The sequence below is a fragment of the Hyperolius riggenbachi genome, chromosome 5, assembly GCF_040937935.1.
Source record: "Hyperolius riggenbachi isolate aHypRig1 chromosome 5, aHypRig1.pri, whole genome shotgun sequence".
Classification (NCBI taxonomy): domain Eukaryota; kingdom Metazoa; phylum Chordata; class Amphibia; order Anura; family Hyperoliidae; genus Hyperolius; species Hyperolius riggenbachi.
The window spans coordinates 274,251,012-274,270,885 of NC_090650.1; the positions used below are offsets into that span (position 1 = coordinate 274,251,012).

The window sequence follows — 19,874 nt, forward strand, 5'->3', positions numbered from 1 at the left end:
ATAACTCTTCTAGAGTTGTTACCATGGTGATAAGGCATGTAGTATTCAGGAAACATTTTACCTCAGGCAAGCCTAAAGTTAACTCTTCTGTCTTTAAATTAACTCTCCAATCCTTAAAATAACTCCAGAGTTAAAGACAGGCTGTTAATTAACTGCGTGTGAAAATAACTACAGAGGAGGTAAATTAACTACAGAGGAGGTAAATTAACTACAGGAGAGGTAACTTAAGGAATGAAGAGGTAAAATAACTCTCTCACGTGTGGAGGTAAGTTTTCTCTTGCTTTATTATCTCTAGCATGACCTTAGTGAATTAAGGCCAATGGCCTCAATTCACTAAGCTTATCTCCTGTCTTTAATAACGTTTCTAAAGTTATCATCATGATGATGAGGCATGTAGTATTTAGGAAACATTTTACCTCAGGCAAACCTAAAGTTAACTCTTCTGTCTTTAAGTTAACTCTTCAATCCTTAAAATAACTCAAGAATTCTAACAGGCTGATAATTAGCTTTGTGTGTGCGTAAGGGATTGCAGAGATGCCGCCGCATCAGGGAGCGGCATGGCGGCTATCTCCGCGTCTCAGCCGGCGGGTTCCGCCGCGCGGATACATGATGGGATTGTGCCTGGGATTGTGGGGAATGAGGAGGAAGCCGCCGCAGCGCCGAGTGGCATGGCGGCTGTCTCCACATCTCAGCCAGCGGCTTTCGCCGCATTGTCGCATGGTGGAACTTTGCCTGCTCCCTCAGTCGCACATAGACTGAGGTCTACGCGCGCGCACAGACAGGATCTTTATGCAAGCAGAAGGGGAGTCAGCTAATCAGCCGGTCAGCTGACTCCAACACTGATCCTGATTGGCTGAGTGACTGGGGCGGTGCTTAGGAGCGCTCCCAGTATATATAGAACAGGCCTGTCAGTTGTTCCTCGTCTGCTGTTGCATATGCTACGTGTTAGCACTCAGACCCATAGTCAGATCCGAAAGTGTGCCTAGAACCAGCAGGAGCTGGGGATCCACACTTAGACAGATTCTGTTGATAGCTTAAAGTACTAATTGAATTGTATTATTTGTTATGACCCTCTGCTAGCCTTGACTACTCTTCTGTCTTGTGATACTGTGCCTTTGCCTATCTGATCCAGTTGCCGACTTGGCTATCCCTCACTCTGATTCTGTCTTCTGCCTTTGTACCGTATCTGTCCGTGTGTTGCCGAACCTGCTTGTCTGACTCTTCTGCCCTCACCAGGGAGCTTAGTCCTGGTGAGGGGCTCTCAGTTTAGTTATCACCTGCTCCTCAGGTTGATAGCTGCAGTACAGTCTTAATCACCTGCTCCTCAGGTGACTAGCTATCATTAGTACTGTCTGCGTCTCCTGCCCCTCAGGGGATCATCTGTTGCAGTACAGTCTGAATCACTCACTCCTCGAGTGATCTCGCTACATTGTCTTACTGTGCATCACCCGCTCCTCGAGTGAATCTATCATTACTCATCTGAGTCTCCAGCTTGCTGGAATACTGATTACTGTGTTGATTAGAGATACCCCCTTCACCAGCTCCTCTGGACAGTGGGTATCTCCATCTATATTTACTGTTGCACCAAACACCATCTTACATCTTTGTATCCTGTGTGTCTTGCTATACTTGTATTATTGGTGATTCTGCAGATCACCACACAATCAGGTATAACATCTGTATTATTGGTGATACTGCAGATCACCAATAATCAGAAAATCTGTTCTGGCTGACACCGATCGATACAGAATAGCAGACCAAACAATATGGACGCACTGCGTAGTCAAGTTGAAGCCCTGACCACTGCGGTAAACGATCTTACCGGAGTTATTGGTACCCAACAGACTCAGATCACCCAACTGTCTGGGCTGGTTCAGGTACTTCAAACGACTATCGATGCAGTGCGATCCCCTCCAGTAACGGACCTTCGCATGCCCGTACCAGAGAATTTTTCTGGACAGAGATCTGATTTTCAGAATTTTAGAAATCGTGTGTTATCTTACTTTGAGTTAAGGCCTAATCTGTCAGGGTAACATTTATAAAGACACTTTTGACAGGAGATTCACAAACCTGGGCATATGGTCTGCATGCAGAGCATGAGGCTTTATCCTCAGTTCAGGAGTTCTTTAAGGCTATGGCCGTTATTTACGATGATCCGAACGTGGCTATTACGGCTGAGAGGAAGCTAAAGACTCTCGGGCAAGGTCGTAATCCGGTGGAGAGTTATGCCGCTGAATTTAGGAGGTGGGCTTTGTCAGCTAGATGGGGAACGTATGCTTTATTAGATAGTTTTCTGTCAGGGTTGTCTGATGCAGTCACTGATTTGATGCTAGGGCATCCTGAGCCTAAATCCCTGGATGAGGCAATTTCGTTGGCCGTGCGGATTGATCGTCGCATTCGCTATCAAAAGCTAACCCGTGGAAAAAATGCTTTAAGATCTATTTCCTTTGCCTCTTCTCCACCTCCGTCATCACAAGATGAGCCGATGCAAATCGGTCATTCTAGGTTAACTCAAGTGGAAAAGAATGGCAGAGGATCAGAGAGACTCTGTCTATATTGTGCTGAGGAAGGTATAACATCTGTATTATTGGTGATACTGCAGATCACCAATAATCAGAAAATCTGTTCTGGCTGACACCGATCGTTACAGTGTGAAAATAACTACAGAGGAGGTAAATTAGGGAATGAAGAGATAAGATAACTCTCTCACTGTGTGGAGGTAAATGGGCCCATACACTCAGACGATTTTCTGGCCGATCGATCTCGATCGATCGAGTGATCGATTGCAAATCGGTTGGCCAATCGACCGATCGATGGCCGATTTCGATCGATTTTGATGGATTTCCATCGAACTGGCAGGGTGGAAAATTTAGGTCGATCTGATGAGATTGCTTATCAGTTTGCATTGGCCTTAATGGAAATCTGATGGCAAAAAAATGCCATCAGAACGAATTTCAATAGATTTCAAACTGAAATCTATTGGAATTCTATCCTGGTAAAAAATGTTCTAAAAACGCATCAGATAGATCATCAGATGCATTTCTTATCTATCTGCTGCCAATCTGACGAGTGTATGGGCACCTTAAAGAGAACCCGAGGTGTGTTTAAAGAATGTTATCTGCATACAGAGGCTGGATCTGCCTATACAGCCCAGCCTCTGTTGCTATCCCAAACCCCACTAAGGTCCCCCTGCACTCTGCAATCCCTCATAAATCACAGCCATGCTGTGAGGCTGTGTTTACATCTGTAGTGTCAGTCTCAGCTGCTCCCCCGCCTCCTGCATAGCTCCGGTCCCTGCCCCCGTCCCTTCCCTCCAATCAACCGGGAGGGAAGGGATGCAGGCGGGGACTGGAGTTCTGCAGGAGGCGGGGAGAGCAGCAGACTGACACTATAGAGATAAACACAGCCAGCTCTGACAAGCTGTTTGTCAGCAGCGTGGCTGTGATTTATGAGGGTTTGCAGAGTGCAAGGGGACCTTAGGGGGGTTTGGGATAGCAACAGAGGCTGAGCTGTATAGGCAGATCCAGCCTCTGTATGCAGATAATATTCTTCAAACCCACCTTGGGTTCTCTTTAACCACTTGAGGACTGCAGGGCTAAACCCCCCTAGTGACCAGGCCATTTTTAGCTAAATTGGCCACTGCAGCTTTAAGGCCAAGCTGCAGGGCCGCACAACTCAGCACACAAGTGATTCCCCCCCTTTTCTCCCCACCAACAGAGCTCTCTGTTGGTGGGGTCTGATCGCTCCCCCCATGTTTATTTTTTTTAAAATAAATATTATTGTTATGGGATTTTAGGAAAAAAAACCTGTTTCTTTAAATTTATTCCCTCCCTCCTTCCCCACAGCCGGCCAATTATGGCGATCGGCTGTCATAGGCTTCTGCCTATGAGAGCCGATCGCTCTCTTGTCCCCCATGGGGACAGCCGTGTCACACGGCTGTCCCCAGTGCAGCGCTGCTGCTCATCGCAGCGCTGCACCTAGTAAATAGACGGCATAATCGCCGTCTAACAGTCTCCCGAGCGGCGACAGCCGCTCGGAGACTGAAGGCGGGGCGGAGCTCCACCCTCCGAGCATGAGATGCGCGCGCACCATGCGCGCGATCTCATGCTAAACAGAGCCCCAGGACTTTACGCCAATTGGCAGATCCAGCCTCTTTATGCAGATAACATTCTTTAAACACACCTCGGGTTCTCTTTAAGCTTGCATACAAGCACATGGTGGCCATATAAACTGAGTACAATTCTGATTTTATGCAGTGAATGTTCTGCAGAATGGACTAGCTTGCCACATCACGTTTTACTTTGATTTTTGGGATGTCTATGAATTCAGTTTTCTGTAGACTGATAATTTCCATGAACCAATGTGTAAGTTTTCTGTTCCTAACACATTTCCCTACCCATATCACTATACAGATCCAGTATGATTTAAAAAAAAAATGAGATGTCTTTACAAAGTGTTCCTTTATTTTCCATTGCATAATCTACACTGCTGAAAGGAATGAAATAGTTATACTTTCCATCTTGCAAGAATTTTTTTCAGAATTCTTCCAGGTTGCATCATTTTTACGCCACAGTTTAATTTCATTCTTTTTATGAGTAGATGCAATAATGTGGGCTGCATTCATTCAGGAAAAATAAGGTTCACTTGAGGTAATGGGATAACATTGGCAGAATATCTTCTTTGATATGTCATCCAAAACTATATTAGATTTTGGAAAAGACTCATCTGAACAGCCAGTAGTCGATGTGAAGTAACTTGATTATGCAACATATTTTGTCTAAATTGTTGTCTGCTATCTAGTGAGTGTAAAATATTCATAATACCGCTGCTTGTGCTAACTATCCTAAATGGCACGGCGCAGGCGATGACCGTTTGTTCATTTCTTTTCCCAAATTGGCCAGACCATGGGAAGATCAGGATTCATGTTGGTCAGGAAACTCGGCTATATGCAACCACTCACTAGATGGAACTCTCTAGCAAAAGATTAGAGGAAGATATGATCAGAATTATTGAATCCACTGGTTTTCAATTGGTACAGTTTGGCACCTTTTTTAGATTTTTGTTGTTGGGGACCCGCTGGGAAAGATGGGCAGTGCAAAGTCCACATTCAGTTATAAAGAGGAATTTTAAAGAACATCACTTATACTTGAAGACTTGATGATTTTAGTCATCACTCTCATTACACGTCACTCACTGTACATTTATATATCTAAATATTTTACTATTTGCCAAAAGCTGAGGTATTTCTGTGACCCCATTCAGTTTCTGCTTCATACAACTTATCATACTGATTTTTGAGTTCACAGTAGAAAGCTAATGTTGGTCAAACATTGGGCAGGAACACATTTTACTTCCTCTTCGTTTCTTTTTACATTGAAATCTAAAACATAATGCACACTGTTAAATTTTTCGACGGATCTATTAGATAATTCCCAGCCGGTCCGATTGGATTGCAATAGATTTTGGATACTTATCAACACAATCCATCTGAAACAATTTGGATGTCTACACACGATGCAATTTCTTATTAGATCACAGGCTGAGCTAATTTTCTGTTTTGGAACCTGCCTCTCACTGAAGCTAAGAGGTTTAAATAAACATTTAGGGCCTGATCCAATTCACTTTTTCTCCTAAGTTTTCTTTTAGGTGATATTTTTTCATTATAAATAAAATGCCTTTTAAGCCACCAGCAAGCAAGAAAATACCTTTTCACCTACTTTTTGTTACTTTTTCAATTCAGTTGTAGTGTTGGAGAGTTATTTTAACCAGAAGATGAACATTATCTCCTAGGAGAAAAGGTCAATTGGATCAGGCCCTTAATGTCTCTTGCACGATCCAGATGTTACTTAGAAAGGATGTTAATTAGATGTTACTTAGACTTGTAAGTTCCGTATAGTGGCATTGCCTGTAAGTAAGAAGTTCATGCACACCATGGGCCATATGCAATTCACTTTTTCTCTTGAGTTCTCACTTAGGTGATATTTTCACTGTGTCACAAAATGCCCTTTAAAGAAAACCTGTAACAAAAAAACCCTCCCCTGGGGGGTACATACCTCAGGTGGGGGAAGCCTCCGGATCCTATTGAGGCTTTCCCCGTCCTCCTTGGTCCCACGGTGGCGGCGATAAAGCTCCCCGAACAGCGAGGATGTAAATATTTACCTTCCCGGCTCCAGCACAGGCGCAGTAACGGCTCTCCAGTCGGAGATAGGCGGAAATAGCCGATTGCTGCCGGGCCGCTCTACTGTGCAGGCGCAAGTCTCCTACATCTGCGTAGTAGAGCAGACTCGACAGAGATCGTTTAGTTCCGCCTATCTCCCTGCTGAGAGCCGCAACAGTGCCCCCGATGGAGCCAGGGAACGTAAATAAATGTAGCTTGTCAGGCTTGTCGAGGGAGGATTGCCGGACACTTCGGGGGAGCCAGCGCTGGATTGCCTGCAGCTACAGGGGTAGGGGGAAGCCTCATTGGGACACTGAGGCTTCCCCCTCCTGAGGTGAGTACCCCTCAGGGGAACTTTTTTTTTGTTACAGGTTCTCTTTAAAGAGAACCAGAGACGAAGCACCCTCATGTATTTTACTACATTTATCAGTGGGAACATGACTGTAAACACCTACCCTGCTTTTAGTTTCATTCTTATCTGCTTAATTAGTCTGTTATCAGCTGTGATAAGAATCCCCGACTGAGCCTTCAGTCTAGGTTTGATCTGGAAGCATTATAGCTGAGTCACTCTTCTGTGGAGTCTTTTCAAGCCAAAGCCTGCCCCCTCCTGGCTCAGCTTTGCTACTTTGCATACTGAGAGCTCTGATGACATGGGAGAGGCTGCTTCTGCTGAGAGAGAAGCTCTGAAACAGACAAGTGTGGCTGCAATATGATCTGTGTGCACTCTGCACAGATAATGATGATGACTGCAGTTTCATTCCTATGAGAGACACTTCCTACAGGCAGCTGCACATCATACCAAAATGAAAGCACACAGATGAAAGCCTGCAGCAGCCTTTCTCATATAGCCTAGACAGCACATCCAGAACAACTCATAACCCGGAAGCAGAAGGGATATGACCTGGTGGCCATATTGTATTTTGTGTGGATCAATAATTGATAAAAAACACTAAAAAAGGCACACCAAAGTGGTGAAATTACCAGGTAGAGCATTTATTCTTTACAAGCTATCGACTGATATGTTTATTTTGTGTGAACCATTTATCTCTGGTTCCCTTTAAGGCATCATCAAGCAAGAAAATACTCAAAATAAATTTGATAGTACCTTTTCACCAACCTTTGGGTACTTTTTCAATTGTAAAATGCTGAAAAGTTAGTTAGTTAGAAAAGATGAAACATCTAGGAGATATATGAGGTGAAAAAGTTAATTGCTTATGTGCCCATGGGTGTAGTGGTCCAGTATCGCCCACTGCATATAGTGTGCACTCTACAAGGGCATGAATTCCAGGTACAACACCCGTTGTACTTGGCGAAATAAATTGATTTTGATTCTGATAAAAAAAGGTCCATATACTGGCCCATATGCAATTAACATTTTATCCTGAATTTTCTCCTAGGTGATATGTTCACTCCGTGTCATAAAATGCCTTTTACACCACCAGCAAAATATTACTCAAAATAATTTTGCTGGTACTTTTTTGCCAATTTTTGGGCACTTTTTCAATAGTAAAATCTTATTTTAAAGAGAATATGAAAATTATCTCCTGGGAAGTAACTTAGGAGAAAAAGTGAATGGCATATGGGTGTCTCTGCCCATATGCAACACATTCCAATGCTATTTCAAAGACCTATAGCTACATTCCACGTTTAGGTTAGAGCTTCTCGCTCTTGTCTTAAAAGTTGTGGTTTGCAATTGAAAATGTCAGGTACTTTTTTTTTTCTGCAGAAGTCCTCTATCATTTAAAGTGTCACAAACAAGTGGGCTGGTAAGTGCTCTTCACCAAGCAGCACCTGGTTATAAATGGTTGCAGGGAAAGGCTCCAGGTAAATTTAAAGGCACAGGATGTGCAAATTAATTTAACCACTTAATGACAAGCTGACTTATATAAACGTCCTGCTAGAGCCTCTCAATGGCTCCAGGACGTTTTTATAAGTCAGACAGTTCTGCTGTCGCTGTGCACGTCCCCGTGCGTGCACGTGCATTCCCGCACGCGTGCATGTAAAAAATAGTGAAAAAAAAACCCACCAAAGAAAAAATACACCTTTATTTCCAAATACTATATTGTCACCATACTTTGTACTAGGGACATAATTAAAATCTTGTGATAACCAGAACAAATAGGCAGATAAAATGTGTGGGTTTTATGCACAGTAGCAGTGTTTATATTAAAACTTTAGGGGATGAAATTGGAGAAATAGTGTATTTTTTAATTTTTTCCTTGTTTTCCCCTTTTAAAAGCATAGAAAATTGATGCAGTGTTTGACAACTTGATAAAGAGCTAGATTGCTCGAAACAGCGGTCTGTCGTATCCTCTGCTTTGTCTGATGTGACCAATAAAAAGAAGCTATAATTACATCGGTGGTGCCTGCACGATTTGTTTTCTGCATAGAAAATAAAGTAATTACTGAAAACAAATATCAACCCCAAAAAGCCCAATTGGTGGTGAAAAAAACAAGATATAGATCATTTCATTGTGATTAGTAGTGATTAAGCTATTGGCAAATGAATGGTATGAGCACTGAGAGGTGAAAAACGCTCTTGTCCGTTAGGGTAAAAACCCCTTTGAGGAGAAGTGGTTAAAAACCACCAGTAAGTGGTTTTGAAAATAAAACCCTGAGAATCCCCATGAAGAGATGGATTAGTCCAAAAACCTGACAGATTTTTACTGCCTACTGTAAGCAACAGGAACATAGGAGAAAAGTGATTTAAAGTGCATTTTAAATGTTACAATTTTTTTCGTGATAGTGGTCCTTTAACCTCCCCGGCGTTCTATTGAGATCGCCAGGGAGGCTGCGGGAGGGTTTTTTTTTAATTAAAAAAAAACTATTTCATGCAGCCAACTGAAAGTTGGCTGCATGAAAGCCCACTAGAGGGCGCTCCGGAGGCGTTCTTCCGATCGCCTCCGGCGCCCAGAATAAACAAGGAAGGCCGCAATGAGCAGCCTTCCTTGTTTGGCTTTCCTCGTCGCCATGGCGACGAGCGGAGTGACGTCCTGGACGTCAGCCGACGTCCTGACGTCAGCCGCCTCCGATCCAGCCCTTAGCGCTGGCCGGAACTGATTGGTCCGGCTGCGCAGGGCTCGGGCGGCTGGGGGACCCTCTTTCGCCGCTGCTCGCGGCGGATCGCCGCAGAACGGCGGCGATCAGGCAGCACACACAGCTGGCAAACTGCCGGCTGCGTGTGCTGCTTTTTATTTGAAGAAAATCGGCCCAGCAGGGCCTGAGCGGCAGCCTCCGGCGGTGATGGACGAGCTGAGCTCGTCCATACCGCTCAGGAGGTTAAATGGCGGTATGTGAGGTTTTGCAGTTAGGATAATAAATATATATTTGATTCAGTAGTGCTGTCTTCTTACCTAGACTATCATTCAATATATATCATTTATTTTAGAATATTTCCTTATTTAATTTCTCCTTACAGTAAAACATGATTGTTTCTTAAGTGTGTTTTTTTTTTTCTCTTTTTTTTTTTTTTTTTTTCTTTCAGTTCTCACGAGTAGGAATGTTGATAAACTGAGGCAATCATGGCTTCTGCTGGTAAGATCCTTCATCACACCATGATGAATGGCAATTCAAGCCATGGAGAATTGGCACTGGAACCCCTGATTATGTGCAAGCTGTGTCTGTGTGAACACCCTCTTGATATGATGACCACCCTTCGGGGCTGCAGCTGCATCTTCTGTACTGCGGTAAGAAATGAGCCACAGAATAACTATTATTTGACAACTATAATTATCATTTGTCTCTGAAAATTTCATTGTAGGGGGAAAAGGTACCGCAGATGGCAATCTACGGATAAAAAACAGGATGCAATTTTTGTTACGGAGTCTCTTTAACCATTTACCGCCATCCTAACGTATTAAAACGTCATGCTTACCGCTATTAACAGCAACATGACGTTTTAATACGTCGCGCATTCCCGCCGCTGCTACCGCCGTGTGTCCGCCGCTACCGCCGCCATTACCGTCGGGATCCCGTGCTGGGCGATTGGGGAAGAGGACTGAACAGTCCTCTACCCAATCGCAGTGCCTGGAGTGAATGGACGTGACCGCGAACAGCGGCTACGTCCATTCACATAAACAGGAAATGTAACAGTTTAATAAAGTGTGTAAAAAAAAAAAAAAAAAAAGTGAACACGTCCTATGAGTGTTCACCAGCGCCATCTTGTGGCCAAAAAGTATATTACACTTACAAAATACATACATTTTCAAGTATATACACATCATTAATAAAATTACACTTCCAACCCTCCCCCCCAAAAAAAACACTTGTAAAAAAAAAAAAATCAGCTTAAAAAAAAAATAAAAATAGTTGCCTTAGGGACTCAGCTTTTTTTATTCTATATTTTATGGGGGAAAATTAATTTTAATTTATTACATAGGGGCTTGTAATTATGGCCAGAACAAACAGAAAAATAACCACTTATATTTCAAAATAATATACTGTCGCCATACATTGTGGTAGGGACATAATCTAAACGGTTTAATTATCGGGACCACTGGGCAAATAAAACGTGTTTGTTTTATCCACAGGAGAATGTTTAATTTTAAAACTATAAAGGCTGAACACTGAGAAATAATGATTTTTTTTCTGTTTTTCTCATTAAAATGCATTTAGAATAAAAAAATTCTTAGCAAAATGTACTATCCACAGAAAGCCTAATTGGTGGCGAAAAAAACGAGGTATAGATCATTTTCTTGTGATAAGAAGTAATAAAGTTATTAGGGAATAAAAGGGAGGAGCGCTGACAACTGAAAATTGCTCTGGTCCGTTAGGATAAAAACCCTTGGGGGTGAACTGGTTAAAGAGACTCCGTAACAAAAATTGCATCCTGTTTTTTTATCATCCTACATGTTCCAAAAGCTATTCTAATGTCTTCTGGCTAACTGCAGCACTTTCTACTATGACAGTCTCTGTAATAAATCAATGTATCTTTCCCCTGTCAGACTTGTCGGCCTGTGTCTGGAAGGCTGCCAAGTTCTTCAGTGTTGTGGTTCTGCTATGAACTCACCCTTTCTGGCCCCTCTATGCACACTGCCTGTGTGTTATTTAGATAAGAGAGAAGAGAGAAGCTGCTCTAATCAGCTGGATAAATTGTCCTCTGAGCTGGCTGGGCTTTCACATACTGAGGAATTACAAACAAGGGCAAAGCTGTTTGCAAGAAGAAAAGAGCAGCCTGAAACTTCAGTGCATGGGGGAAAGAAACACACAAATGATCTCTTGAGATTCAAAAGGAATGCTGTATACAGCCTGCTTATGTATGGATGTATTTTCTATGTGTGGACATACTGTACCTCAACCTACTTCCTGTTTTGGTGGCCATTTTGTTTGTTTACAAACAAACTTTTAAAAGCTGTTTTTAACCACTTTTAATGCGGCGGGGAGCGGCGAAATTGTGACAGAGGGTAATAGGAGATGTCCCCTAACGCACTGGTATGTTTACTTTTGAGCGATTTTAACAATACAGATTCTCTTAAGTGTGGCCATACGGAATTCTACCACATCATTCCATTGTTACATTTTTTTTCCTGAAAAATAATTAATTTATGTAGAGAAAAAATCATATGAGAATTTTTCACATTTTTTTTCAAAAAATAATTGATTTAAAGCAAATCTGAACTTAATCTCACCTCTAAAAGATAAGCAACAGCATAATAACCTTTAAAAAAAATTATTTGTTACAGCTGGTATAAATCCTGCAATAAATCGGCAGTTTGTCTACTTCCTGCTTTCATGGAAGCAAACATATTAACAACCTGTATTTACCTATGAACTCTCTGCCATGGCAGTCAGCTGACACAACTGAGGGATCAAATTACAAATTGTGCTTAGTCACAGATGAGGGGGCCAATCCCTTTAAATACTTTCTCTGACTGAAAAGATTTTATTTTAGTCAATTGTTCAATAAGATGTCTGATTTTCATAGAGGAAAATTCAAAATTCGAATAAACTAATTTATAAAATCGATCGTTAAATATAAATTCTATAGATTTTTTTTAAATGAATGGAATGCTGTAATGTGATCTGATCTTTTAATACAGTGGTGCTCAACCTTTTTTGGCCCGAGGGCCGAACTTCAAATCAAGAAAAATCTCGAGGGACGGAACACATGCATACAAAATTTCGATGTAAAACTTTTAACGTTTTTCTAGTAACAGTTAACATGGTGTTGGAAATGGAAAGAAAACGACAATATAAGAATTGTTGTACTCACTATTTGATGCACATTTTCTTAATGAGAAGTTTGCAGCAGATTAATGCAGCAATGGTATCAGAGTCCAATATGGTACCTGGGTGTATGCACAGGGCAGATTAATGCAGCAATGGTATCAGAGTCCAGTATGGTACCTGGGTGTATGCACAGGGCAGATTAATGCAGCAATGGTATCAGAGTCCAGTATGGTACCTGGGTGTATGCACAGGGCAGATTAATGCAGCAATGGTATCAGAGTCCAGCCTGTAGTGTGCTGGCTGAGGAGGCTGTCAGCTCTGCTGAGGAGGAACAGAGGCCTAAGCTCTGCTGAGGAGGCTTCCCGCTCTGTGTGGGGCTGAGGAGGCTGTCAGCTCTGTGTGGGGCTGAGGAGGCTGCCTGCGGTGTCCTGCGGAGGAGGAGAGGATCGGTGGTATTGCGTAGTTATAGTATCGGCATAGTCCCGCGCATACACCAGCGTGTGCTCCGTATTCAGCCCCGGGTAGCGCTGGAATAGTTAGGAAGCCTCGCTCATTGGTTACTGCAGGAACCTTCCTCCAATAGGAATCAGGCTGATTCCTATTGGAGGAAGGTTCCTGCAGTAACCAATGAGCGAGGCTTTCTAACTATCCCAGCGCTCCCCGGGGCTGAATACGGAGCACACGCTGGTGTATGCGCGGGACTATGCCGATACTATAACTACGCAATACCACCGATCCTCTCCCCCTCCGCAGGACACCACCGCGCGGGCTACAGAAACTGGCCTCGCGGGCCACAAATGGCCCGCGGGCCGTAGGTTGGGCACAGCTGTTTTAATAAATATGAGTGCAGTCTGATTCAGCAAATTCCATTTTTATTGTCATGTCCTTAGGAAACACATGGCCAGGAAACATTCTTCAAACCAATTTAAATTTCAGTACAACCTCCTCATGGCACAAAAGAGCAATAGTAGATATTTTAGCCCGTTCTGAAGTATAAAACCTCTGCAGTCATTTTTTGGGGAATGGTCTATTTGGGTGGTTTTCAGACCAATACAACAGTATTAAGACTGTAATAAAACCTTAACCATTAGCAGTGACCGTGTAAAATGCTCAGAGCTCCATTACTCTGTAAGTTTACCGGTACATGCAGTGCTGTTTCATCACAACACAACTATGTGTATTTGCCATAACATTTTGCACTGAATATTGTTGCAGAAAGTGGTTAGCACTCTCGCCTTGCAGGGCTGGGTCCAAGTTAATTGGCTTCCCCCCTAAATTGGCTCTAGACTCTAGACTACGATACATGCACTACACAATACATACATAGACTATGGTAGGGATTAGCCGGTGAACGCCTCTGAGGGACAGTTAAGTGACATGACAATTTACAGTGTACAGACCTGCGGCAAATGTCGGGGCTATATAAATACATAATATTAATAACAGTGATTTCCTCAATAGTAACCTTTTTTAACCATAACCAGTTTTGTGAATTCCAATGATGAAGAGGTCCTCTGCAAGAACTCTTGAGCTTACCTTGTTGCACGTCAACACAATTTTGATGAGCACATGTTTTTTCATTTTGTCATCTTTCTAGAATTGCACTTAGTTCCACCTCTGCGAATTAATTGAGGTATATTAGTAAAGGATTGCATATCATGTATAGCACGGCTAGCCCTGTTTGTAACATATTTTACAAAAAAATGATGCCAGTCTTGTCTATTTTGACATTTGGACATTTTTTTTAAAACATTTTGAAAAGTGAAGTTGCAGAGTGGCACTGGAATGCAGAAGTGGTTTGTGGTCATTGGCCCAGGATTGCTCTGACGAGACGTTTCCTGGCTCTGCTTCCAGCAGTGTGAGTTCCCATTTTCTATCATTAGGTGTGTGTACAACCTAATAGTAGTCATGGGGGATGAGCCAGAAACTGGTCTATTTAGAGGGTACTGAGCCGCAGACCGCAAGCTACTTCGCGATTCCTGCAGCCTGCTGTTTAAAAAGTCCTTGTGTCTTGCAGCAGAGAATTCCACCACTATTTTTAGATGCTAAAGGTTCTGTGAATTTACTGCCAGAGTTTAGATTGGCTTTATCCAAAACTAAAATCCAAAGTACTGGCTCAAATTCTGCTGTAGAGTACAGAGGGTACTCTGTATCCTGTCTGCAACAGTTAAGCTGTATACTCACCGGAAATGGCATGGGTGTGCAGGTGTCTTTCCCCCCCTCCCTCCCCCAGTGGAGCATGTGTCCACCTTAACACAGTTCATATGTGTTCCCCATAGTATAGTGGCTTTTTTATTATAATTACTGTCTTTGTTTCCATTTCAAGATATTCTGTCACAGGAAGTAATGGGAATCTATCTCTTTAATGGGGGCACAGGACTTTTCCTGCTTTCCAAACCTGTTAGATAGATTTGCTTTAACCTGGTGATGATCTGTTACTTAGGAGTCTAGTTATAAAAAAAGTGTTGATGATTCACATTAGGCATCTTAATGAGGAAATTGTGCTCCTGTCCTGCTTATAAAGACAAGGCGCATGCGCTTCACTGCTAGTGCAAGCCCCTCCTACTCAGGACTGACCTTTGGTCATTTTGCAGGTAACAGTTGCAGACTTTGGTTAAAGTGAGTGTGGTGAGAGAGAACCAGTCCGTGTGCCCGCGACGGATGAATCTGATTCCTCTGTTAGCGGAGTGAGCAGGGCAGGATCACAAAGTTCAGATTCCACTAGAAACAGCATAGACCGGTATTATACGCGGTCTAGATCTAAAGAGAGAAAGGAGAAAAAGAAGGAGAACAAACAGAGAGCGAGGAAAGAACATAGTCAGTCATGTACTTCACCAGAGGAGGAAGAGTCAACGGGCTCAGGGAACATTCGAGGAGCGGGTCATGGACATGGGGGGTCTGCATCCTCCTCTGCCATTCCTTTTTTAGGACAGAGCCGCCTGGGGATATAGACATGGACACCAAGATTGAGGCTGTTTCGGCCGGAGAGATGAACCAACTTCAGGTAATTAATTTGACTAACACACGGTGACCCGATTCTGTGGTAACACTTCTGTCTAGGGGGCTCGGATTTTGTCCGACCCACAATATGGACAGATTTGAGGTTATTACTGATTTTCAGATCTTCGGCAGAAAAATTCTATTACAATCATTATTTGGTGATAAAAGTAGAGATCGAGAGATCTTTTCCCCGGGTGAGCTCTGGACGGAGGAGGATCTAAGAGCCCTCAAGATCTTGGAAGATTTGGAGTCTAATCCAGGTAGTTATGAGATACCGAATGTGGAGTGTGTGGGGGGGACAATACATGCCCCCCCCACATATCAACCACATCTCCGTGACGTTGGTCTGAGGAATAGGTCGGTCAAATTCCCTCCCTTTTCACTTAATCCTAGCCTAAAAACATTCATGAAGGTGGTAGAGGATGAGCTCTCACAGATTAGGTTAGACACTTCCCCTGATACCAACTTGGGTGAACAGGAGACGCTGGCACTGAATTTATTAAGAGAACAAAAGGAATGGGTGATAAAACCCTCCGACAAAGGGGGCAATATAGTCATCATGACCAGCACAGATTATCGAGATATGTGTATGGACCTTCTGGGGAACCGGCAGTGTTATAGGAGGGTATCCATGTCGAGGGCCACCAGATGTCGGGCCGACCTGGCAGCCATAATTGATGATGCGGTTGCTCGCAATATAATTAACGAAGAGACGAGCCAATTTCTTAAGGTAGTAAATCCCATCACACCTACGTTTTATTCCTTACCGAAGGTGCATAAATGTTTGGATAAGCCCCCTGGGCGCCCGATTGTTTCGGGGAAGGGATCCCTCACGGAGAAAATTAGCATCTATCTAGATAAGCACTTACAGCCGCATGTGCAGAGCTTACCTTCATATGTTAGGGATACGTTGCATTTATTGCAAATTTTGAATGGCTTACAGGTTCCGATTGGCACAAGTCTGGTGGCCCTCGATGTGGAGGCCCTGTATTCAAGTATCCCCCATGACAGGGGGGTAATGGCTGTTGGTACGTTTTTGGATGAATTGAGTATTATGCATGCAGCCCATAATGGATTTTTGTTATCCTTGTTGGAATTTTTGCTCTGTAATAACATTTTTGTTTTTGAGGAAACTCACTACCTCCAGGTGCAGGGCGCAGCGATGGGGACCACATGTGCCCCGTCGTATGCGAACCTGTACCTGGGGGAGTGGGAACGGGAGATTTTTTCTGATGACTCTGTCGATGTACCTGTGCCACATTGTGGCGTGGCACAGGTACATCGACGATATTTTGCTGTTCTGGACGGGTGGGCGTAAATTGCTCACAGATTTTGTAGCTCGCTTGAACACAAATGAACGCAATTTGCGATTTACGTTTCAGGTGGATGACGCAGTGGTCCCGTTTCTCGACCTAAACATTTCCTTAAGTCCTGATGGCTATGTTTCTACTACCCTTTATAGAAAAGAGACGGCTACCAACTCATTATTGAGAGCAGATAGCTTCCATCCCTCACATACTGTCAGGGGGATTCCCACTGGTCAGTACCTGAGGATGCGTAGAAACTGCTCAGAGATGGCCACCTTTGAAAAGGAGGCCAGAGATTTGCGTAATAGGTTCAGAGAGAGGGGCTACCGGGATGTCCACCTCAGACGTGCATATCAACGTGCGATGCATACTGATCGTGAGGCGTTAATAGGGGTACAACATCACCCCGCACGTGCACAGAACGATGTGCGTTTCTGTACAAGATTTTGTGTCCAGCATGGCCTTATCATGGATGTCCTTAGACGTCACTGGTATATTTTACGTAATGATCCTAAATTGAGTGCCATTGTCCCTGAGTCACCGAATGTTTCGTTCAGGAGAGCCCCGTCGTTAAGAGATTTATTGGTCAATAGTCATTTTCCTGGTACGGGTGGTACCCCCAAACACTGTAAGGTCACTGGGACCTACAGATGTGGCGGTTGCACGGTCTGCAGGTTTATGCAGGTGGGTCGGGTGGTTGAGCTACCGAACGGTAGGACCTGGACCCTTGCTCACTTTGTTAACTGCAACACCATTCTGGTGATTTATCTCTTGGTCTGCCCGTGTGGAGCTTTCTACGTGGGCAAGACCAAGAGGGAACTGAGGAGACGTATTAATGAGCATATAACTAAAATAAAGAGCAAGGATCCAGAGGTTCCGTCACCGGTGGCCCGCCACTTTAAAAACGTCCATGGTGGGAACTACAATGGCTTGAGAGTCATTGGGTTGGACCGTATCCATACTAACATTCGAGGTGGAAATTTTGATAGGCTAGCCCTCCAGCGTGAGGCACGCTGGATTTATGAATTAAAAGCCACTACCCCCCCGGGCCTCAATGACTCCCAGAGTTATGCCCCCTTCTTGCCACTGTAGACTGCTCGCTGTTCTGGTGTTGTGTGTTCTCTGGCGCACCTACCGTTGCGGTGTTGCCTTGTGACACGCGCCTTTTGGCCTGTGTGGCCATGAGTCATGGTCCTAGCTTGGCGTTCTAGTCCAGCTACACATCATGTGGCCCCTCTAATAATAATTTTTTGATATAATTATTACCTGGCATTGTTTACCCACTTGAGGAGGTAGGGACTTGATTTGCCCTTAACCTTCCTCTATATATGAAATGTTTATATATATTTTTTTGATTTTGGTTTTGGATTTTTGGCCACATATCCACAATATACTTAGTTCAGGATGGTTTTTGAATGTAATGCGGCCATTTTGCTCTTCTGCCCTCCCCTCCCGTCCCTGGTCGCAGCTTGCGTTCCAGTGATGCGGAGGGAGGAGGTGGTGAGCGTGGCTGATGACTGGCCGGAGTTTAGTATATATGGGAAGTGTGTGCATGGTGACGTGAGCTTGCTGACACGCCCCCTCGAGAAAGCCGGAAGTGAGCCGGCGAAACATGTCGGGTACACACGGCGTGCGAGTGTGACCCACGTGGAGCGAGCCTACCCTCCACTGCTCTCCATTCACCTGCCTGACTGCCGGATTGCTGTTCATTGGATCTGCCCTGCATTGCTTCTCCGCTCCGCTACCTTGCCAGGACGGAACTTCGTGTGTCTCCGTGACTGTTTCCGTGAGACCTAGATGCCGCCTGTGGATTACAAATACAAAATGCCTATTTCCATCGTGCCGGGCAGATGAACTGCACAATGTCTTTATGGGACATTTACCATCCCGCAAACTTCATGGAGCTGGTAGAGTATACGAAATAAGCTGGCAATCAATGTGTTTGATACACTGTACGCTATTTATGCTGCTTCCATAGCCTATGACTCTTGAACTGGCCCTTGCATTTCGCAATGAGGCGCTGCTATCTTGCTTGATGTGCTTGGCTGATACTAACCGATACTAATAAGATTGATCATGTTTCCATTCAAATGAGAAGCTATAACTAAACATAAGGCAGATGTTCGGCGGACATTTGGGCATAACCCACTCAGTGATCACTGCAACTGAACTTTTTTTGGCTGTATGTGTATGTGGCTGGATGGATGAGGGTGCAGGGTCGGCCGACCACTTTGTGGGTGCATACTTTTTATGAAAAAATTATTTTATTAAGGTTCTCAATAAAAATTTGTATGTTTATAATATATTGAATTACGTTGGTCATTTGGAGTGTACTCTCTCCTCTATCTACCCTAACACACTTTGTTATAGTGAGAGAGAACATTGCCTATCATTGCAGTTATATGTTTGTTTGTTTTTAAATAAGTGGGCCAAAGTTTATTTTTACAAAGTGCTGTGGTGCAACATGAAGTACTAAGTGGCATTCTACTGCCACCTGATATCAGTACATTATGCTGTGTAGTTGGATTCAAAGTCATCCATCCATGTGATCATTTTATTTAATGCTCAGTCCAATGCGGGTTCAGAAAGCTATGCCACATGTAGGGTACATGTGGTTTGCTGCGATGGTTGGCAGAACATTGGCTCTGGATTTGCGCAGCTTACGCTTCTTCTGCACCTCTGCAATCCTGCTCTTCTCATAGGAAGTAAGTTGTTTAGTTGTAAGAAACCGAAATATGAAAATTATAAAAACAGACTTATGAAAAATGTTACTTACACATTGTATTCAAAATGATATTGTGTAAGGAGTTTAGTCTTTTTAGGACAAATTCTTGATTTACTCTAAATTTCTGAAAGTTGCTGAGAAGCCTTCCATATTTTAAATGCATATTTTAGTAAATTTAGATTCAATAGCAATCTACAAAATTTTGCACATTGCACGTTTGTACTTTTTTGCAATAAGTATACCATATTTAAAATATTAAGCTGCCTGGCTCCTGCCTTGGACCACTAGTTCCTTGTTGCAGCAGAATGGGAGTTCCTTCCACAGCATAGTGCAGATCACCTGACCCCACTCATTTCCTTCCTGTGCTGAAAGAACGGTTTATGACCAGCGCTATAGCTATAGTTCCATTTTGCTCAGTGTGTAATGCAGTAGAATCTCGGTTATCTGGCTTTTACAGGTATTAGCTGATGCCAGACAGGGCCGGCCCTAGACTTTTTGCCGCCTGAGGAAAAAAAAA

The 19,874-nt window shown here is 43.5% G+C and overlaps 1 protein-coding gene across 1 annotated transcript in view; it reads left to right on the forward strand.

Moving 5' to 3' along the window:
- The window catches only part of RNF144B (ring finger protein 144B), a 106,243-nt gene that overhangs the window by 25,822 nt on the left and 60,547 nt on the right, over positions 1–19,874 (forward strand). Inside the window, exon 2 of the mRNA XM_068236962.1 lies at positions 9,642–9,843. Within this exon, the coding sequence (XP_068093063.1) occupies positions 9,679–9,843 (165 nt within the window). The 5' untranslated portion in view covers positions 9,642–9,678. The remainder of the gene's footprint in view (positions 1–9,641; positions 9,844–19,874) is intronic.